The sequence below is a fragment of the Rhinolophus sinicus genome, linkage group LG18, assembly GCF_036562045.2.
Source record: "Rhinolophus sinicus isolate RSC01 linkage group LG18, ASM3656204v1, whole genome shotgun sequence".
In the NCBI taxonomy this organism is placed as follows: Eukaryota; Metazoa; Chordata; class Mammalia; order Chiroptera; family Rhinolophidae; genus Rhinolophus; species Rhinolophus sinicus.
In genome coordinates this window covers 4,324,965-4,345,562 of record NC_133767.1, presented here as the reverse complement: position 1 = coordinate 4,345,562, position 20,598 = coordinate 4,324,965, and the positions used below count along the sequence as shown (strand labels likewise).

Sequence of the window (20,598 nt, the reverse complement as noted above, 5' to 3'; positions counted from 1 at the left end):
CCATTTAACAGATGAAGCAGCTGAGACTCAGGAACTTAGTAGGCAGGGTGCCTATGATTGCAAAGGGGTTGTGACAAAAGTGAGATGAGACAGAGGTTTTCCAAGTCCTTGTTTCTTATCCCTGGCGGTAAAAGTTAAGTTCCTTGGCATGTTCTGTACAAGGACAAAACTACTAACAAAAAAGTAGAGGGTGGAGATGGTCTTTAATCTGAGATTGATAGGACACAGTGTAAAGAGCTTGAATTTTGGTGCGAGTCCAAGGTCCAAATCCCCACTCAGCCTCGTGCTGGTGCTGTGACACTGAAGCAGTTATTTTTCTGTGTCTTAAGCTCAGTTTTCTTAGCTGTGAACTGGGAAAATCTGCCTTGCAGTGTTGTCATGAAGGTGAAAACGCGAATTTAAAAGCGTTAAACTCTTATTAAACAATAAACAGTAAAATACCTGGCACATAATAGATGCTCAGTAAAGAGCAGCTTTCATTGCTTTATTGGAAGGAAAGCCATATCTTCCTAGAAATTACCTCACTTAGAAGGAGGTGTCCTGCTGGAAAACTCCAGAGAATTTTAGGTTAAATTATGAAGGTGTCTATTGACAGGGCCACCTTTTGGAAAATGGTCACTTACTGGTGACTCCAGGAGAAGGAAACGTCAGTCAGGTTACCCTGCAAGGGCCTGGCTTTGATCAAACCTCCTCGACACAATCAAGATTACAGAGTATATTGTTTGAGAAGTGATCATGTTAAAATGATTATTTTTTTTGTAGAAACAAAAAGTGTCCTGGAACAAGCGAGCACCCACTTGGTATGGGACCCCCCCCACACACACAAACACATACCGCCCCTCCAACAGTGTGCCTACTAACTGCCTCTGACTGTCACTCATTCTCTGAGCCTTTATTGAGTGTCAGCTGTATACCGTGCCCGGAGGGGTGAAAACCCCTAGCGTCTGAATATAGGGGCTTGACCTAGTCTAGTTCCACAATGGAGAAAAGCACGGGAGAAAAACAAAAGCACAGACACCCCGGGTACCTCCTCTGTTCGGAGCCTCGGTTTTGGTCTGTACAATGGGCACAGCTGGATGTGGTCATTCCCAGGTTCTTATAGCTCCTTGGCTCTAGGACTCAGCCCAGGTCAAGAATTTCTTGTCCTCCTTCTGAACCCCAGCAGGTCACCTCGCACCTGCTTGCTCAGCCTCCCCGTTTCCAGGTGAGGTGGTTCCAGCATGCGTTGGAATGCTCAAATGGTCAGAACTCAAAGGCGTCACGTGCCTAAGCCAGAAATAGTAAGTTACGCCTCGGTTTGGGGGTCCCCCTGAGCTTTCTAGTTATCTTCAGTGCAGGGAGTTATGGAGAGGGTGGTCCCGTTGCCGTGGGATCATAGCTTTCATCCCATGAAGGCGGAGTTCAGCCGTTTCGATTGGGATGTGTATGTTGGGGGGGCTCTTTTGGGGTGTTAGGGGACAATGAGCCAACCCAGTGGTTTTCAGAGTCTTTGCCCAGGGGGTAGAGCAGGCTGGCTGTCCTGTACACAGGGTTTGCACCTTGATCCCTGCTCCTTACCTGCTGTGTGATGTTAACAAGTGTCTTTACTTCTCTGAGCCTGTGTTTTCCTGACACTGATACCCTCACTTGTCGGGAGAGTGACCTACTTGTCCTAGTTGGAGACTTCCCTGATTTTAGTACCCAACAGCCGTGTCCTTAGTTCCAGGCCAGTTGGGATGGTGGTCACATTAGTTATGAGGTTGAAATAAACCCGCGCACAGAGCACACGGTAGATGTCAGGAAATGGGAGCTTGTAGGAAGGATTAGGTTGGTGCAAAAGTAAGTGCGGTTTCAAAGGTTAAAAATAATTGCAAAAACTACAATTACTTTTGCACCAACCTGAGCGTATGTACGTGTGTGTGTGTGTGTGTGTGTGTGTGTTTTGGGGGAGTTGCTTTTCATCTCCTTCAACCTACGAACCCGTGGCGTTTTCCTAATCCATAGAAGTCAGAGGTGTCGATTGATATGTATCTAACTTAGATCAATTTTTTTGTCTTTTTCAACCAGAAGAAATATATTTATCAGACTTGAATGTGCTGCAACATATCAGCACTTGATTTTTCTCATCTTCTGTACAAATAATGAAGATTGAATAATTTGTAAAGCTTGGTAGGTAGTAGCCGCAACCTTAGGGCTCCGAATATGAGGGACGTTTTAGGGTCCCTAAAACTGGGGAATGGAAATTACTTGAAACTCATCCTGCAAATCTTCAGCATGTGGGTTCAGGGGGTTGGGTCTGAGAATGGAAATCCAAGTTGCACGTGTGGTCTGTCTCGTCGTACTGGAAGCTGGCTTCTCGTGAAGACGCACGTCACTCCACACTAAGCCTTGTCAGTGGCTCCTTGATGCTCCTGGGATACAATCTCCACTCCGTCCTGGACCCGCAGGGACTCCTGTCCCGGCCCTAACCAATCCTCCCCGCACAGCACTCACCCTGCACATCTAGGGCCAGGCTTTCTCCCTGTTTCTTCAGAATGATGAGAACCTTCCATCATGCTCTTCCTTCGGCCTCAATTGCATCTCCTCCCTCTCATCTCGGACAAACCAAGTCTCGCTTGCTCTTTGAAGCCCTGTTTAATTCTCACTTCCTAACAGAACCTGCCGGCTCCCCTGCCCTGGTCGTACGTCCTCTGTTTCGTGTCCTCCCTACGTCCTCCTCTTCAGGAGCCCTTATCCCAAACTGAACTAAATCCCTAATTTTGTCATCCGTCGTTTGACAGACGATGATTGAATTAATCAGTCCCTCCTCTATCTCGTTACGCCGTATGTGTTCATTGAAAAGGCGATGGTTATCGAGTTTTATAGGCATGATGAGAAATGGAGAGCCGGCCACTCAAGAGTAGGGGGTCTGGAGACAGATGATCTGGATATGATCCAGTTCTGGCTCCAACGCTTTGCAGCTGTGTGACTTCAGGCATGTTACATAACCTCTCTGAGCCCAGTTCCCTCATCTGTAACATGGGGGCTAATGACAGCCCCTCCCTTATAGAGTAGTTGTGAGGATTAAGTGAGTTCATACACGTCAGTGGCTTAGAACAGTGCCCGGCACACAATACACACTAGTGCTGGTGGTGGTGGTACCGTTAGTTCTACCACGAGCACCAGTACTCACCTTGAGCAATGGTGGGTAGCCAGAGAGCTGAAGAAAACGCCGAAGGACAGAATGTCCATTGTTCGTGCCACATTGTGACTGTTTTATTAGCAACCTATGCGATCATAGGCGAGTTGTTTAAAGACTCAGTTTCCTCATCTGGGAAATGGGGTTAGCACGACCTCCTGCACATTCCCCACTCACAGGGTGGGAATGAGAGGTCAAAGAGATGGGGCTGTAGACAGTCAAGCCCGGGCCAAGGCCCACAGCAGGTGGTTGATGAAACTGCGTGGTCCAGACACCGCGAGAAACTTGCTCGCATCTCCTTGTATGCCACAGACGGGGGTGTGAGCTGTGCTTGGATCCAAGGAGCAAGGCTGGAAACCCAGGCTCTCACAAGAGCCCTCCAGGAAGCAGTCTGTTTCTCTGTGATTTAAAACAAAGCAAAAGGAAAGAAATAATGGCTGCTCCGAGGTGCTGGTGTGATACGGCAGCTAACGAGATAGCGGGACGAGTAATTGGGGAATGTATTGCTCACAGACACAGCAGGTACCGTTGTGACTATGTATCAGCCGCGCTCAGATGGCTCGTGATGCATGAGCCTGCGTGAGGTCAGGACCGTGTCAGAAAACACGCGTTTCAGTACGTGACGGCCGTATCGCTCGCCTGTTTTCAAACAAACACTTACTTGATGCTTCTTAGGAACCAGACATTATTCCATATGCTCTACAAATATTAATCCAATCAATCCTAGTAACAGGCCTGGGAGGCAGGTGTTATTGTCATCCCTGTTTCGCATCTGAGGAAACTGAGGCACCAAGCTGGCAAGTAACTTGCTCGAGGTCAGGCAGAGCAATCGACCGAGCCAGCATTGGAGCACAGGTAACCCGGTGCCGGAGTCCATGCTCTCCACCCCTACTCTGTGCTGAAGTCACACAGAAGAAGGTGGCGCGTGGCAATAGGCAATCGAATGCGAAATTCCCACTTTCTCCTTGAGTGGGCAAGACTAGCTGTCCTTGGTCCTGAATTCCGTAGGCCTCTCCGTTAACGGAAAAAGTCGATTGGACTCTAGAATATCAGCGTGGTGGGGTGGGGGTGGGGGTAGGGGTGAGGGGGGTCTCAAATTGATGGAAGCTATAAACTCTCTTCTCCTTGTCTGTGACACTCTGCCCACCCCGCTTCCCACCCTCTCCCCAAACTGATTTTCTTTTGCCTGGGTGAAATGTGCAAGTAGTTTACCATACCTGCTGAACGCGGGGTCTTAATTAGCCGTAATTTTTGAAGTCTGCAGCTGTAAACTGTGCTGAAAAGATTGAAAAGATTACTGCACTAGTAATAAGATAATTGTCCCTGAGAAATGCTGTGAGCATGTAAACACATTTAGCGCGTGAAATCAGAACAACTGTAATATTTCCCCCTTTTGGTGTTTAAAGATGCTCCTGCATGAATAATTATAACTAAATGCGGAATGTAGACATGGAATCGTGCCTGCTTTTCCTTTTCCTTCTCACTTAGGTCACAGCTCAGAAACAGAGGTCTGCTTAGGGGGAGTTCTTCTGAGGCTGGCCTCCCGTCCCCCAGCAGTGATTTGAAATGAGTAGCAGGAGTGGGGGGTGGTGAAGGTGGGGGGGTATTCCCCCAAATTAGGGATGGTAGGCAAACAAAATCTACAGATCTCACTGTAGTTTTCTAGAAGGGCTTTCGCTGTAGGAGACCACACATGCGTGCTTGGGAATGCGCACAAATATTTGTGTGTGTGCGCACACGCATGTGTGTACACACATGTGCGCACACACATATGTACAGAGCTGGAGAAAAACAGTCATGGCTCCATATAGCAGAAGTAGAGGCAGTAAACCTCAGCCCACCTTCTTAGACCTGGAAAAGCTGCAGTCAGAGATGGCACTTGCCACCACGCTGTGGGACCTGTCTTGTATCTCTTGAGGTTTTGTTTCTTTGGATAAATTGGGAAGGTGCTTTCATTTCATGATGTCCCTACATGTAATATCTTCCCAACTGACCATGGCTCATCAGATATGCTACGTGGCCCATGAAGGCCAACCTCTCTGCTTCCTCAGACGTTAGCCAGTCGGTAGATTGAACTTGTCAACTTCTGCTCAGTCTTTCATCCCCAAGGCTCATCTTTGTGGCAAGATCTTGTCTTGACTTGCAGTCAGGCAAACGTCCTGCACTGCCGGGTTGGCTGGGTGCCAGCATTCACCTCTTAGATTCCAGCCCAACGTGACGTGAGTCTCCTCTGAACTGGGTTCAGCAAGAATGTGCAGCGCGCTCCTCTGTGGCGGTTCCAGGACTCCTTGGCCTTGGGAAAGCAGGACAAGTGGTCAAATAGTGTCTAGCAGGGAGTGAGGCGAGCACAGGACCCCCCTGCCCCGCCCTGACACACCACACTGTGGGTGTGGACCCCGCGGCTGACCCAGTGTTCCTGGGATGCGTTCATACACGCCAGTCAAGTCAGCCTCAGTTTTGGAGCCACGTTTGCTTCACAGCCGGTCTAGAGTCCACATCCCATGCTTGTCTCCAACTCTGGGGCCTCTGCTGAGAGCGTTAGGCCTTGAAGAACCAGACGTCACAAGCTCCAGTGCCCACAGCAGCCTTCAGGCAGCCTTCGTGAGAGAAGCATGGCTGCGGCTGGGGGCGGGGGGGAGGGAGCCGTGGAGAGCGGGAGGGTGCATGCCCCTTCTGAGAGGGCCAGACGGTTGGTGCCTTATGAGGTGAAGGGTTTCTGTGGCCTGGTCCTTTTGTTTTCTGAGAAGTGCCAGAACTTTGCAGGTTTACGTGCAACCTACCAAACTTGAAGGGTTGGTATCCTATGTAGCATTTTTCTTTTGAAAGCATGGCGCACACTGAACAAAACATGTCTGGGCTGCATGCTGCCCGGAGGCCTGGGTTGCTGCTTGCTGCCTGGGAAGTAAACCCTTGCAGAGGATGTTCCCGGCTACCTGCTGAGCAGGGACTGCCACTGGCGCTGGCCCGTCACGCTGAGTCCTGCCACATCCATAATGCATTTGGTCAAGCTGAGACCACCACCTTCACTTACGTCTTGCTGCTCCAGCCGCTCCTCAGCCTGCCCTGCCCCCTTCGTGAAGCTGTTTCAGTGCGGTTCCTGGGAAGGCAGCACTTTCTATGCCGAATAGATGCCACAGTTTTGCCAGGTGTGCCCCGCGTGGGAGTGAGGGTCCCCCACCCCCGCCGCCACCCCTGTGCAGAAAGGCATAAACATAAAAGCAGATCGTGGCAGCGTTTGGCTCAGCCCAGGGCGCTGAGCACAGTGGTCGTCTCCTGGCCACTGCAGATCGGCTTCGTGGGGACTCCCAGGCTCTTGCCTGACCTTGGCACCGGGTCTGGCAGACTTGGCTTTCTGGGTGTAGAAGGGGTCGTTTCAGAAACAAAGCCATTGAGACCGAATTGAGGCGAGTCCTGTATTCATTGATGAAAGGGATTCATTGTACAAATCGGAGCGCCCCACGGGACCCCCTTCCTCCAGCTTCCTCCTCCCCCCTTTTCCCAGCTGGGGCTTTGTTGGGGGCCCACAGGATGGGCCGCGCCAGGCTGTGCTTTCTTCCCATCTTCCTGTCTCTGCAGCTTTGGGGCTGCCCCCCGTGAAGGAAGCTGGGCTCAGAGCCCTGCTCACGTTCTGGGCTCCCCCGGCCAAGTCTGTTGTCGCCGGTGTAGAGCGAGCGCTTCCTTCCGGGAGGGTGAGGGTCAAACAGTCGGAGCGCAGACAGCTGCAGCCGGTGGTGGCAACGCAGGAAACGAGAAAACAGTGGGCGCTGGCCAGCTCTGCCCCTTCTTCCTCCCCACCCGCCACCCCCCAACAACTCCAGACCATTGAGCTCCAGGAAGACAGAGGCTCGTAAATGAAAAAACTACAGTGTTTGACTTTCTTCTGTTTCTTCTCCCAAGTGATGGTGGCATCCTGAAGTTTTCTTTCTTGGGGCTGGGGGTGAGTGTGGGGTCATGTCCAGTAAGCTGTCCAGTGGGTAAACTGGTGCCTTCCTTTTGGGGAGCAATGGAGTATGGTGGTTAAGACACAGGGTGTGGGGGGGCGTGGCCAAGAGGAGGTGTGTTCCCACCCCAGCGAGGTGGCAGCCAGCTGCAGCCATGCCAGCCTGCGTGCCCGCTGCGCCAGACCTGACATTTTAAGACAAGTCAGAAATAGGACTATTGTGAAATCACCCAATTTTTAAATGTTGGCAAATAGTGATAAAAAAGAGAAAAAAAACGTATTGTGTAGGCCCAACCATAACCACATCCAAGCATTTTGGTCACTTCTTTTTTTTTTCAACTTCTAAGATAATATTAACGTTCCACCGGCCTGGCTCTGTGGCTCTGGGGCTGAGCCCCCCATTTCTTCCTCTGTACATCAGGAATGATCCTACGGGGTCCCCATAGCCTGGAAACAGGCAAACCCTAATGTCATCAAGTGCATCCCCCAGTGGGAAGAGCACAAAGTGAATCCATCTGTGTTTCCGGACTTGATGGTCATTCCATGAGGAGGGAATGAGGGTTTCCTGGAACAGTGCACAGAGATTGCCAAACAGAGTGCTTCATAAGGACGTCAGTGACAGCTGTCATCGTGGCCATCATCGTCACTGGCATGATCATTAAGAAATGTAGGAGACGGATGGGGCAGCAGGAGGGAGGTCCTGGGGGTCCCCCTGCCCCCACCGCTGAAAACTCCTCTTATTATAAGAAGCTTGGCCGGTCTGTCCCCAGCAGTCCCTCCTGCCAACCATCTCTCTTCCAGCCAGGAAAGAGGCTCCCTGTTGCAAGGCCCAGGCTGGAGCTGGGGGGCGCCCTCTGTAACCCCTGCGCTGCTCTCCACTCCATTACATGGGCTCCACGTCCTGGGATCGCTTTTCCTCCATGGCTTGTATCCGCAGTTCTGTGTGTGGCCTCTTGGAAACATTCCAGGCATGAAGCTCTGCTGAATCACAGTTTTCCCAGAGTTGGGACATGCTATCTTGTGAACAAAGGGCGTCCTGGTTAGAGGCTCTTGTGAGAGAGCTGAAGGAGCGGAAATGAACTACATGGGGGCGGGACACCCATAGAAATTTACTTTGGCGAGAGGGATGAACCCAGCATTTTGTATCAGGAAACTTGGATTGTAGACTGGGTTTTCATATAAACTGTGTGTGGCCCTTCGGAAAGTCACTTTCCATCCTGGATCTCACATGCCTCACCAGGAAATGATGGGTTTGATTCAGGTCAGGAATGGAAATCAGTTTTGTCTCGTAGAAAACTGGAATCTCTTGGTAATGTCTGCTCATCGGACACTATAGATGATCTGAAGCCAAGTAACTGCTTAATAATATGTGCCTTGGGCACCATACACTGTCCTTCATCTCTGCGTCTGTCTGGTATTCACAGTCTTAGATTCTGGGGCTGAAATCTGAACTATTCCCTTGGGGAACAGAAAGCACACCCAGCAGCCCCAGAAGCTGTAGATCAGAACATAGTGTCTTGGGAACTCTGGACAGTGCCTGCAGGACACTTGGCAGCATTGGGTTCCAGTTGGGCCGCCTGCCAACTTGGCGACCACAGGAAGTGGATGCCCGTTTGGTAGGTGCCACGGCCTGTGCCTGTGGAAAGCTAATTCTTGGGCTGAGCTGGAGATGCAGCTTATGTTCCCAGCTGCAGGAAGGCTGTGTCCGAGCGGAGCCGTGGTCGCCAGCTTCAGAACACGGCGCCTCGGACAGGCCTACCAGCACCTCTTGCCTGGCTGTGTGGGGTGGAGGCTGCATTTCTCAGTGTTTTTCCTTGGCACATGGAATGTCTTGATTCTGGTCTGGAATGCCGTCTGAGCTGCAGAAAGCAGAAGACTGTAAAGTGATGGTAATTGTTCTCCAAGGAGAATTGTGGCTTGTCCATTCTATGTCAGGACGGAGGGACGCTCTGAAACACTGTCTCAGCCAGTCGTTGCAGGGACAGGGGATGGTTGTTACCGTAACAAGTGATGAATCTGAAGACTCAGGACAAGGAAATGGGAAGATCTGTTCATGAGGAGCGTGGGATCTAGTGCCAGTTTCCCAGAGCCAGCTGCTCATAGAACCATGCGCTGTGGCGTAGGGATTCTGATTTAAGATGCTCTTGCACCATTAGGAAGCGGTGTAACTTACTGACCCACAAATACAGCTTCAGCAGCTGGGCTGCCAGTGTCCAAATCCTGGCTCTGCCACTTCTGAAGCGAACGATCTTGAGCACATTGCTGCTTCTTTGAGCCTCAGTTTCACCATCTGTAAAATGGGGCTATTCATACCTACATCCTAGAATTGTCGTGAGGCTTAAATGAGATCATTCTTAGCACCCACATATAGTAACATCTTGCATTCAGTATGAACTTCATGTTAGCTACTATTCTGGTTCTTGTCACTGTGAACCAGTTATAGGCAAATCGCTTGAATGCCGGGGGGTGACAAGTTCTGTTACTTGCAGCCCAGGCAGCAGCCGTTGGGCTGGGAGTTTTGTTGTCTTGCAGGGATACACGTCCAGTGTTGCTAGATCTCCCCCCGTTTAAAAAAGAGAAGTGAGAAATCTGGACTTGCATGTTAAGTAACCTGGTTTTCAAACATTGGCAACGATTGCAAATATTTCATCATTATTACAGGCCAAAAAAAAGGAGAAAAAAAAACCAAAAACACCCCAGCATGAATCATCCACAGGCCGCCCTGTCTTAGCACTTCCTACCTCGAGCCTCTAATCTTTCAGGTAGGTACACTCCAAACCTTGTCCTTCCGAGAATTGTATTCTGTGTACTCTGTAAACAGTTACAAAGCCTCCGAAGCACACACAGACAAGCACACACAGCCGAAGTGTTAGATACAACAGTTGGTAACTGTTTGTACTCAGAGAACACACACCAAGCAGAAGCCGTAGAATTTCCGACTTTCCATGTGTCTGGTTTCTCCCGCCGTGGTCCAAAGCTGTGGGTGATGAACCACCTCCAAGAGATTCTTATTGCTCCGTTCTGGGGTCTGGGATAAAAAAATGTGGCAGGAATGCAAAGGAGCAAAGATCCCCATAAACTTTTAAAACTTGTAATATGACAGAGGGAAACAGACGGACAGGGCGGGGAAAAACCACCCAGTGTTAAGAGACTCCCTGTATCTGCCTCCATCGCCCCAAAAGCAGTGGGAGTCCCCTTCCCCCAGAGGGGTGTCTGTTTGCTCCCTGGAGCCCTCCAATGTGAAGGTGAGGTCGCATTTCCCAACAAGGCGAGTGCTGTGTGCTCCTGGCCTGCGTTCGCTGAGAACAAGGGCAGTTCTGTGTTGCTGGCATCCCTCCGTCATCACCCAGTGCCGCCCTCCATGCGTGCGCTGTGCTTCGTCTCAGGAGCCCCTGACCAGGAGATAAGGTCCCTGTGAAGTCCCCGCAGGGACACCTAGAGAGAGAGACAAAGCCCCACTGTGTGAGCACCTATGGGGAGTAGATGTCAGCAGGAGCTGAGAAGGCTTAAGCATCCCAGGAGGGAAGGCTGGAAAGAGGAGGGTGGAGACACGCTTTGCGGGGCAGGAGGGATTGTCTTCACTGCACAAGAGGGGAGACAGGAAGGGGCAGGCAACACGTGCGCCCCGCTGAGGACCGGATGTTTCGACCCCCCAAATTCATACATTGAGATCCCGACCCCTGATGGGGTGGTATTAGGAGGTGGGTCCTTTGAGAGGCGATTGGATCCCAAGGGCAGAGCTCTCGAGAATGTAATTTGTGCCCTTATGAAAAAGACCCCGGAAAGCTCCCTCACCCCTTCCTCCAGGTGAGGACACAGCACGAAGACGGCCCTCTCGAGCCAGGAAGCTCCTCGCTCTTGGCCTTCCAGCCTCTAGAACTGTGAGATAGAAGTTTCTGTTGTTTCTCAGCCCCCCAGGCTGCGGTATTCAGCCAGAGCAGCCCAAACGGACTGAAACTCTCGGGGGCAGCGTCTGCGCCAGAGGCCATGCGTGCATCGGATGCCTGGGGGCTGGCTGGGTGCTAGAGGTCTGGGTCCTGCTCCTGGCTTCTCACTGGCTGGCTTTGTCACCTTGGATGCTTTCACTCTTGCATTAGCCGTGATACGGTGCAGGCTTCTCGGGCTTCAGTATACATAAGACTCTCCCAAGGGTGTTTAATAAAAATGCAGATTCTCTGGAGACTTGCCCAGCATTCCTGCTTTAGAATCACCAGGGTATTGGTTACAGGACCCGCTTCTGGCCACCTGCCCACCCGAGTGCCAATCCTGGCCCCATCCTGTGTCAGGCCTGTGTTTTTGAGCAAATTATCCTCGCCGAGCATCGGTTATCTGATCTGTAAAGTGGGGAGCATGATACCTCCCTTGGCAGGGTGGCAGGCATTCCGTGTGCTTGGCACAAAGTAAGCATTCAGAACGCAGTAGCTAAATCTAACCCATCTCGCTGCCATCAAATGAATCGGTTTAGCTGGTGTCTGTAATAACTCGCAGTTCAGAAGAATTGTGGTTGAGTAGCGCTGGGTGTGGAGGGACGTGTCTTACTTAGCCTTCATCAGCCTGGAAAAAACAAACCCAAGGAGGATTATTTTGGAGCCTTTAACCGTGTGCCAGACATTTTAAATTCCTGGCTTTATTTAACATTCACGACAGCCCGTTTTGTCACTGGCCATCCAGTGCTAACAGGAGGTAACCGGTGTTGACACCTGTTAAGCTGGTGCAATCATCGTTAGTGCCCCTTTTCACATGCAGAAAAGGGCCCCTACGACACATCCAGCAGGGTCCCCCCTATTTACAATGTGTAAAATGAGGAAAGTGAAGCTCCCAGAGGCTGAGACGTTTGGCCCAAGGTCGAGTCGACTAAGTGGACGTCATCTGCTGAGTCACCACCTCCCCAGGACCTCGGAACAGGCCTGTTTGGAGATGGGGCCCTTTAAAGAGGCGACTAAATTAAAGTGAGCCGTTAGGGCCGACCCTGATCCAGTCTGACGGTGTCCTTACAAGAAGAGGCATTTGGACCCGCGAAGAGACACCGGGGGTGCTCGGGCAGAGGGGTGACCGTGTGAGGACACAGTGAGAAGGTGGCCAGCCAGACGTCAAGGAGGAAACAACCCAGCCGGCACCTTGAACTTGGACTTCCAGCCTCCAGAACTGTGAGAATAAGTTTTCTGTTGTCTGAGCCATGGAGTCCATGGGTTTTGGTTACGGCAGCCCGTGCAGAGTAACATATTATAGTAGATACACATGATTTAGACCTGGGGCCGACCCCAAACTTGTGCTCTCCCACTGGGTGATCTTTCTTTTTCTTTGCTCTGTGCCAGGCCCATAGTGCAAATAATGACATCCATTCAGGTCTCTGGCTTGGCGTCCAAACTCGGTGTCCACTTGGAGGTCCCGCTGGGCCCATTTCTCCAGCAGGAGTGCTGCGGTGTTTCGTTCCTTTCCACCTCTGAGCCCATGACGAGTTCATTGCCCTTCCCGAGGCACCTGGGGTGTGATGGTGACTGAGAGTAAGGCCCAGTGTCCCAGAGGTGGCAGCTTCCTGCTTCTGTCACTGACCAGAGCACCAGCCTTCTGAAGTGTCACCCCGGGTGTGTCTGTAGGGGCAGAGGTGTTGCTGTGGGAGCCCGTTGTCTGCCTGTGGACTTGATATTTGATATTTAAACAGTCGGCTTTGGGAATCGAAGTGTACACAGCGTCACTTTAAGCTCATTTCCGTTCCCTCGTGGTGTCTGCCAGGCATAGTGCTAGCTGCTGTGTCGGAACTCGGAAAACATGCCGATGGATGGGTCTGACCCCACACAGTGCCCTGCTGTGTCTGGGTTTAGTGATGACACAGGCACTCATTTCCATCAGCCAGGTCCATCCACTACCTTTAAAAATATATAGATGCCAGAAAAGGGTTCCAGTCGTTGTTAAGGTGGCACCTTTCATTTTCTATAAATGTTCTTTTGATTGACATTATCCAGGTCCCAAGGTCACTTTGTCTCAGGGGGCACTGCATTCTCGGTAGAGCTGCTGGAAAATGACAGAACACAGGTCTGTCAAGGGCAGGGTGCTAGGATCTACCAGCCTGCAGCACCCTCTGTGTAACCTTGAACAGGCCACTCAGTCTCCCTGGTCCTCAGTTTTCCCATCTCTGTAATGGGGATGATGGTGGTATCTACTTCACGGGGTTGTCACAAGGGGTAAATGGAATGATTACGCATAGCAGTTAAGCCAGTAGCTAAGCCTGGAACACAATCCGAACGGAACAAGTTATCAGTTATTACTCGGTTAGTTACTAATTACTGGGAGTGTTCATGGCTGTTCTTAACCTTGGTCAAGTAATATGGGGTAAAGTTTAGAATAAACCGGAGGAATGAAATCTGCCTTGATCTCGGGGCCAGAGGGTTCCACTAACACGGCTGTAACGGCAGCTACATAAGTTTGCCAAAGAGGGCTGACGCCTCACTCGTAGGTAGGAGAAGATCCCGATGGTCAAGTATGCCTTTGCCTGGTGTGCTGTGCAGCTTGCACAGAGCCTGGCACACAGTAGGTCCTCGATAAGTCATAGCTAGTCTGTATTTCTGGGTCCTGGGATGTATTTGCAGACTTAGGGAGAGCATGTTAGCATTTCATTGCCAAGGCTGGAGTGTTAGTAGATGACATTTTGGTTTTATGAAGGTTAGTCTTTGGAAAGTGTATTGGTTAGTTGCTGCCACGGTGATGCTGCTGTTGCCCCTGGCAGACCTTCAGATGCTGCGGGTTTGGTTCCAAATCGCCGCAATAAAGCGCGCATCACCATAAAGCGAGTCACACGAATCGTGTGGTTTCCCAGTGCAGGTAAAAGTTGTTTACCTTTCCCGTAGTCTGGTAAATGTGCAATAACATGTCTAGAAAAGCAAGCACATAGCTTAATTAAAAAGTACTTTATAGCTAAAAAACATGCTAACCATCCTCAGTGCCTTTGGCAAGCCGTCATCTTTTTGCTGGTGGACGGTCTTACCTTCGGTTCGTAAAAACACAGTATCTGCATAGCACGGTAACACGAGGCTCCGCCTGTACAACAAATCACCCCAAAACTCAGTGGCTTAAAATAGTAAACGTATGTGCTCTGTGTGTCTGAAGGTTGGCTGAGGGTTGGCCGATGCCGGCTGGGCTTGGGTTCAAGCTGCAGGTTGGGTCCAGGTCTGCTTCACCTGTCTCATCCTCCGTGGGCCAGCAGGCTACCTGGGACATGTTCTTCTTGTGCTGATGGCAAAAGCATAAGAGGTCATGGTCAGTCTCACACGTGCATTTCAAGCTTCTGCTCAGGTCGCATAGGCTAACCTCCCATTGGACAAAGCAAGTCAGATGGACAAGCCAGAGGTCAGGGAGGAGGAAGCACCCTCCAAGACACCCCAAGTCACGTGACCGGAGGGCGTGGCCACAGGTGTGGTGGCGAAGGAGGGCCAGGAATTCCCTCTGCCTAGTTCCCCTGTTCCTCCTGAGTCAGCCATTGCGATGCCTGCCGTGGGAAGGCTTTCCTTGCTTTCCGTGGCTCCATGGTTCCCGGTACCCACATTAAGATTCTAGAAGCACTCCACCCTGCACTCCAAGCACGTTGCAAATCCCCCTTTGGCCTTCAGCAGTCTTCCCTCTGACAGACAGGAATTTACTCTACTGTAAACCAGGAGTCCCAGTTTAGACAGAGGCGATGGATTAGGCAGACAGCGTCATTGACCCGGTTCCACTTCGTTAGCCTTTCCAATTAAGGAGGCTGTTGCTGAGAGAGAGACCTCAGATACACGCTCCTACCTGGAGCCCTCGGGCCTGCGCCTCTGTAGGGAGAGTCTGGTATTTCACATGGGCACCGAGGGCGAGGAGCAGAATTCTGTTGGCAAGTGAATCCTAAGTGGGAATGACATGGCCACTGTGAGTCCTTTATCTTCGTGGCTGGGTAATTAACATGCTAAATGGATAGCCTTTGCGCTTTTGTCCTCCAGAAGCTTTTTAATTTTAATGAATATCGGACCCCTGACCATGTACCCAGGGGGCCTCGGATCTCCGAGCATCAAGTAAAGAGCTGGTGCATCCCTGTCTCCACGAGCTGGCTCTTGGTTTTGTCAACAGGGTTTGACGGAGGTTTCCTGTGGTTTCCCGAGGCAGGTCTTTTCCAGTGAAGTTGTTCTTCGGGGTTCAGGATGGCAATCTCTCCTCTCCACCCCGTTGGGATTCTGAGCACCGAAGCATAAGCCCCAAACAATAGCCAAATGGCCTGTGAAGTACAGCTTAATTAGTCTGGGCACACACCCAACAAACGCCCCAGTGCAGTGCTTTGCAAGGACGAGGCTTCCAGAACGAGGCGAACTTTGGAGGCTGAGATGCAGCTTCTTCCCGTCAAAATCTCGATGGCAGGGTCTGAATGGAGAGAGACAGACACACACAGGCCTCCTCTGAGCTGAAGAGCAGACGTCGCAGGTGCTTGCTCACTGAGCCGCACGCCTAAGACGTGACACATGCTGCCCGTCACACACCAGGAGGGTGACCTTGTCTCCCACAGGCAGGTGGCCCTGCCCAGTGTGCCTGCTTGACACAGGAAACTGGAAGTGCAGGGTCCCCTCTCCCAGGGTGTGAGTGACGGGCTGGCTAGAGGGGCTCCCGGAGGGACGGCTAAACTAGGGAGCCGGCTGGCTCCAGAAAAGTGGCCCAGGGAGGTTCTCACCCGTCACACCTGCCAGGCCTTCCGTCACCTTTGGGAAGGAGCTAGTAAGGGTTTGAAGAGAGAGACCTGCCGTGTTTCCTTCTAGAATCGTCCACGTCCCCCAAGGCGGTAATGTGGGGTGAGGGGGAGAAGTGTTCCCCTCAGTATTTTCCTGGGTGGGAGGAAGAGTCCGTGCCTGGTGCAGTGTGCAAATTACAGCGAGGTGTTTGTTCTCTTGGCTGTTCCCTTACAGCTGTCCCGACGGAGCAATGTCGGGAATTGGACTCAGAACTGAAGTTGGGGGACAGGAGTCCCTCACCTTAAAAGAACAGACAGAACGGACCGGAGCTGAACATGGTCCAGGGTTCAGGGCTCTTAGGCCCATCAGAATGGTCGTAAATAGATATCACAATAGTTACTTTCCATCGTTGTAAAGATACCACAGAGGAGAGTGATCAAGAAGTGAGTGACAGTTCACCCGTGGGGAGGGTTTAAAATGTTCTTATTTCTTAGTATTTCGTGTGTGTGTGTGTGTGTGTGTGTGTGTGTGTGTGTGTCTGTCTGTCGAGAAAACATGAGATCTACCCTCTTAACAGAGGTTTAAGTGACAATATGTGTTGTGGATTATGGGCTCAGTGTTGCACAGTCGATCTCTCACCAGGTGTGGGAACAACCTTAATGTACATTGATGGGTGAGGGAAGAAAACGTGGTAGCATGTACTACAATAGCGTTTAGCCTTTAAAAGGAAGGCAGTCTTACCATAGGCAGCAACACGGAGGAACCCTGAGGATATGATGCCCAGAGGAGGAAGTCAGACTCAGAGGGCAAACCCCGCACGATTCCTTCTTCCTTGTTCGCCGTGCAGGCAGTAAGCTGGTGCTAATTTGCATGGCTCCCTAAAAGCCTGGATAGGAACGTCTGCTTGGATAAAGCAAAGCTTCCCACTGCGTTTGCACGCCATGCCCATTCTCTCTCAGAGGCAGCTTGAGGTCGCTTTCCCAGAATTTCAAATCCACGATGGTTAAATTCAGAGCCGACATTGTGCGGACAAAAATAGCCTTTATGCGCCGGGTTTCCTGTTTTCCTTGGAAACCTCTTGCTAAAAACCACCACCTCCTCCCCATCCGTCCGTCCCTCCTCTGTACCCTCCCTGCCTCCCACCCAAAGAGTTCGTGTTTAATGACCCGAGACATGACCGCCGAGCATTTCCAGTCAATTGGCTTTTGTAGGGCGAATGAATCGGACTTTTCTCTGGCCTTCTCTCTCCTGAAAAAGATCTTCCTGGCTCATTGGAATGTGCTCTGCAGACCCGGCGTTCAGTTCTTCTCTGTCTCCGTCTCATTCCTTCCCAGATCAGACAGACACAAGTTGGTGGTCTTGCCCCTCATCAGGGCTTTATTTTCTCCAGGTTTATTTCTCACCCTCTTCTGGACCCATCTCCTTCACATAGAGGGTGTGGACACGCGTTGAGACGTTCAGCAAGGGCGCTTTGTTTCTTAGTTCTTTACACTTTGCCATTGTGCATGATTTCCATGCAGGTGTCCCCTTTCCATCTTAATAAAACGCTGGAGCCTTCCTAATCATCTGGGTGTTAGGGGGAATTGGAGATCTCATGAATTGGGGGGACAGAGTTGGGCAGCCCCGCCCCCGTAAGGTTGCTTAAGCACAGACGAGATCTAGCTGCGTTCTGAATGCTGCTGGGGCCGTAGATTCCAGTTGCCCTCCCCTCACGCGTGTTTTCTCTTTTCTTCCCACAGGACCCACACCCAAGTCCACTGATCACCTTGGAGACCCAGGTCAGTACCTTTCCCTCGTCTCTGTCACTTATCTCTGCGCTGACGTTCCTGCACCAGCTTTTTGGGGAGCCTTTGGGTGTCCTCTTGGCTCCATGGCTCAGAAAGGAATCCGGCGTGGACGGGCGTCTGAAGCTGTCTTCCTACGCTGTCGGGATGTGTGCATGCGTGCACACACTGGCTCTGTGTGTGTGTGTGTCTGTGCACGCACGCTTGTGCAGACCCACGTGTCTGAAAGCGCCATGGCAAGAACCATACCCATTTCTTTAGAGGTGTCCTCTGTCCTTTGCTTCTGCCCCGCAATCGTGAGATGACGAATGGAAAGGGCGAGAGGAGACGGGAGCCGTGCAGCGGGAGGCGGCTGTCCTCTCGTGCCTTTGGGTTTGGAGAACTTTGTCTCCTTGGCAGTGAGGGCAGCAGTGCCAGCTCTGAGCGTGGGCCTCGGAGTCCAGGAGACCCAGGTGGAATCCCAGATCTGCGTCTTCTTCGCCTCTTCGCCGAGAGGTCCTTTAAGCTCTTCACCTCCCTTTCCCAGCGAGAATATTCCCACAGTGAAAGTGCCCACCGTGCAGGGTTGTGATGACAATGACAGGGAATGATGGCTCTGACGCCATCAGTACTTGTGAGTGTTAGCTCTGTCACCCAACAGGACTGTTACCTTTCCGACTGCACTTGACAGGGGTGTGTCCTTAGCTCTGTGGGTTGGTCAGAGAGTAACGAGAGCGGCAGACAGGCGGGGCGCACCGGAGACCCACGGCGGACAGTTGTCGAGCATCAGAGACAGGCGAACCTGTTGGAACATTTCAAGGTTGAATCGCAGCTCCCAGTGGCTCTGGAGCGTTCTGGAAAGGACCGCCTGCCCCTCTCCCTCTCCACCTTCTTCCCTGGGCCCCACGCTCTCACTGGCACCTCTGCCTCCTTGGTCTTCCCAAGGGGCACAAGGAACAAACCCACCCCACTCCTCTTTCCGTGATCAGAAAGGCCAGATGTTGTGGGGACAGTGGCTCCTCGGGGTTTCTTGGTGCTCTTCCGCACTCACACCCACTTACGTGGGCCTCAGGGATGACCAGATGACAGAGCTGGCGGGAAAGAGCGTCGGGTGGGACTTTGAGGGGGTGAGGACCCCGTCTCCTCTGCCTGTGTCCCTCCTCTGGGCTGGTTGGTCCCAAACTTCTGCTGTTCATGTATCACCTCAGCCTTGTTTGCTGTAGGTGAATGGCAGCTGCTTTATTAAGTCACGTAAAAATACGCTTTTCTTTAAATTAGCTTATTTTACTTTCAGAAGCATAATTGTCCTAAGGTAACGGTTCCCAGCCCGGGGTATCTTCCACCTCCATAGGACGTTTAACAGTGTCTGAAGACATATTTGGTTACCTCCCCTTGGGGGATGCATTACCCTGGCATCTACCGTGGATGCTGCTAAATGTCCCCCAGTGCGCAGGACGCCGCCCAGGAAGAAATTAGCCTAAAATGCCAGTAATGCTGAGGTTGAGAAACGCCGTTTCAAGCAATAATGATATTGGTGAAATTGCAAGTGTGACGTGCTAGTTATATATATATATTTTTTTTTTTTGCAAAATATTAAAATGAATATTTAAAAAGTTTTAAAGGTCCTTTGGGTAGCCTTTGAAACCGTCTGAAGGTACGCCCCGACGTACAGGGGCTGCACTTCGGGAAACGTGTCTCTCCCCAGGCCACCCAACAGATTACAGGAGAACTTCCAGGGCTCCTTAAAAGTGCTGGCCCTTTTCTTCATTATGAATCCTTCCCTGCAAGGAAAGCGCAGTAGACTCAGGATATACCCCCGGAACAACAGTCTGTCCTGAATTCTGGAAGCCAGACTTCCTCTCCTGGGGGTGGAGTGGCTGCACCCCACACGTGGAAACCGCCCTACCAGCCTTGAGAACCTCTACGGGAACGAACAGTCACGTGCCAGTGGCTTTGGCCAGCACGCCGTGAGTGTGACAGCTCACTCCTACCCGGTGACTTCTCTTGGAGTTACTTCCATTAGCCCAAGGGACCCAAGCCGTCCTCGGCCAGCGGTGGCACAAGGCAGGCTTCCACATTGGTGCGCTGCCGTCGGGGGAAATGACTCAGTTTGTCCCCACACAGCACCACATCGGTCTCATCTGATCCTTGGTCTTTGGGGAGCCCTAGGATGTTGTTATCTTTCCCCGAGTGCTGATTTCCCGTGTTAAAGAGGCACTGGAACCCAACCAAAGTGCTTTTTTTCTTTTAACTGTTGGCACAAGCCTGTGGCCAGATCTTCCTTTGTGCTGGGCCTGAGCCCAGCCTGTGACTCACGATGGAATTTTATTTGGCTGCCTGAAGGCAGGTCAGACAAGAGGGGCAGGGAAGGGTTTTCTGGCAGGAAGCAGTGCCCCAAATATTACCCATATGGCAAAGGCAGGATGGCAGATGTGGCCGAGCGTGGAGGGGCCAGCCATGCAGGGTGGCAGATGTGCTCTGAGCCCTGAGCCCGGGTTTCCTTCCTTCCCCCAGCATCACCTGCTCCATCCTGCGGCACAGGTGCCACAGGTGGGCCTGCCTTTTAGATTTCACTGCCAGCCATGTCTGTCCGTCACATGTCAGTGGCTCTGCTTGCCCAGGGCCCAGCCCTCATGGGACCGCTGGCCACCCAGGGGCCCTGCCTTCCGTGCATCCCCTCTCCCCGTGTCCATTGCATCGGCCCCCGCCCGTGCTCCGTGACGCTGTGCCCGCAGCTGTTCTGAGTTGGGGAGATGGACCAGCTGGCTGCTGAGCTCGTCTCTGATGCTCTTTCCATCCGCACAGCAGAGGTTTGCCTCTGTTGGCATCTGCGGGACTCTCTGCTTAATGGCCAGGTGACTGGAATGAGGAAAAGGTGGCAATCCGTGATGTCACCTTTGCCGTCAGCAGGCAGCCCATGGGGTGTACCGAGAAAGCCCTGACTTGCAGTGGTGAAAGCTTCCCAGGTCTCCAGATGGTGCTGACAAGGGAACCAGGTGACCTAGAAAGGGAAAAAAGTCTGAAAGGAGTTTGCATTTGCATTGTTATCGGCTTGGTGGC

At 51.8% G+C, this 20,598-nt stretch overlaps 1 protein-coding gene across 2 annotated transcripts in view; it reads left to right on the top strand.

Moving 5' to 3' along the window:
* Positions 1-20,598, top strand: part of XYLT1 (xylosyltransferase 1) — a 335,332-nt gene that overhangs the window by 125,515 nt on the left and 189,219 nt on the right. For both annotated transcript variants that reach the window (XM_074322544.1, XM_074322543.1), the window contains exon 2: positions 17,515-17,553. In XM_074322544.1, coding sequence (XP_074178645.1) covers positions 17,515-17,553 — 39 coding nt within the window. The remainder of the gene's footprint in view (positions 1-17,514; positions 17,554-20,598) is intronic.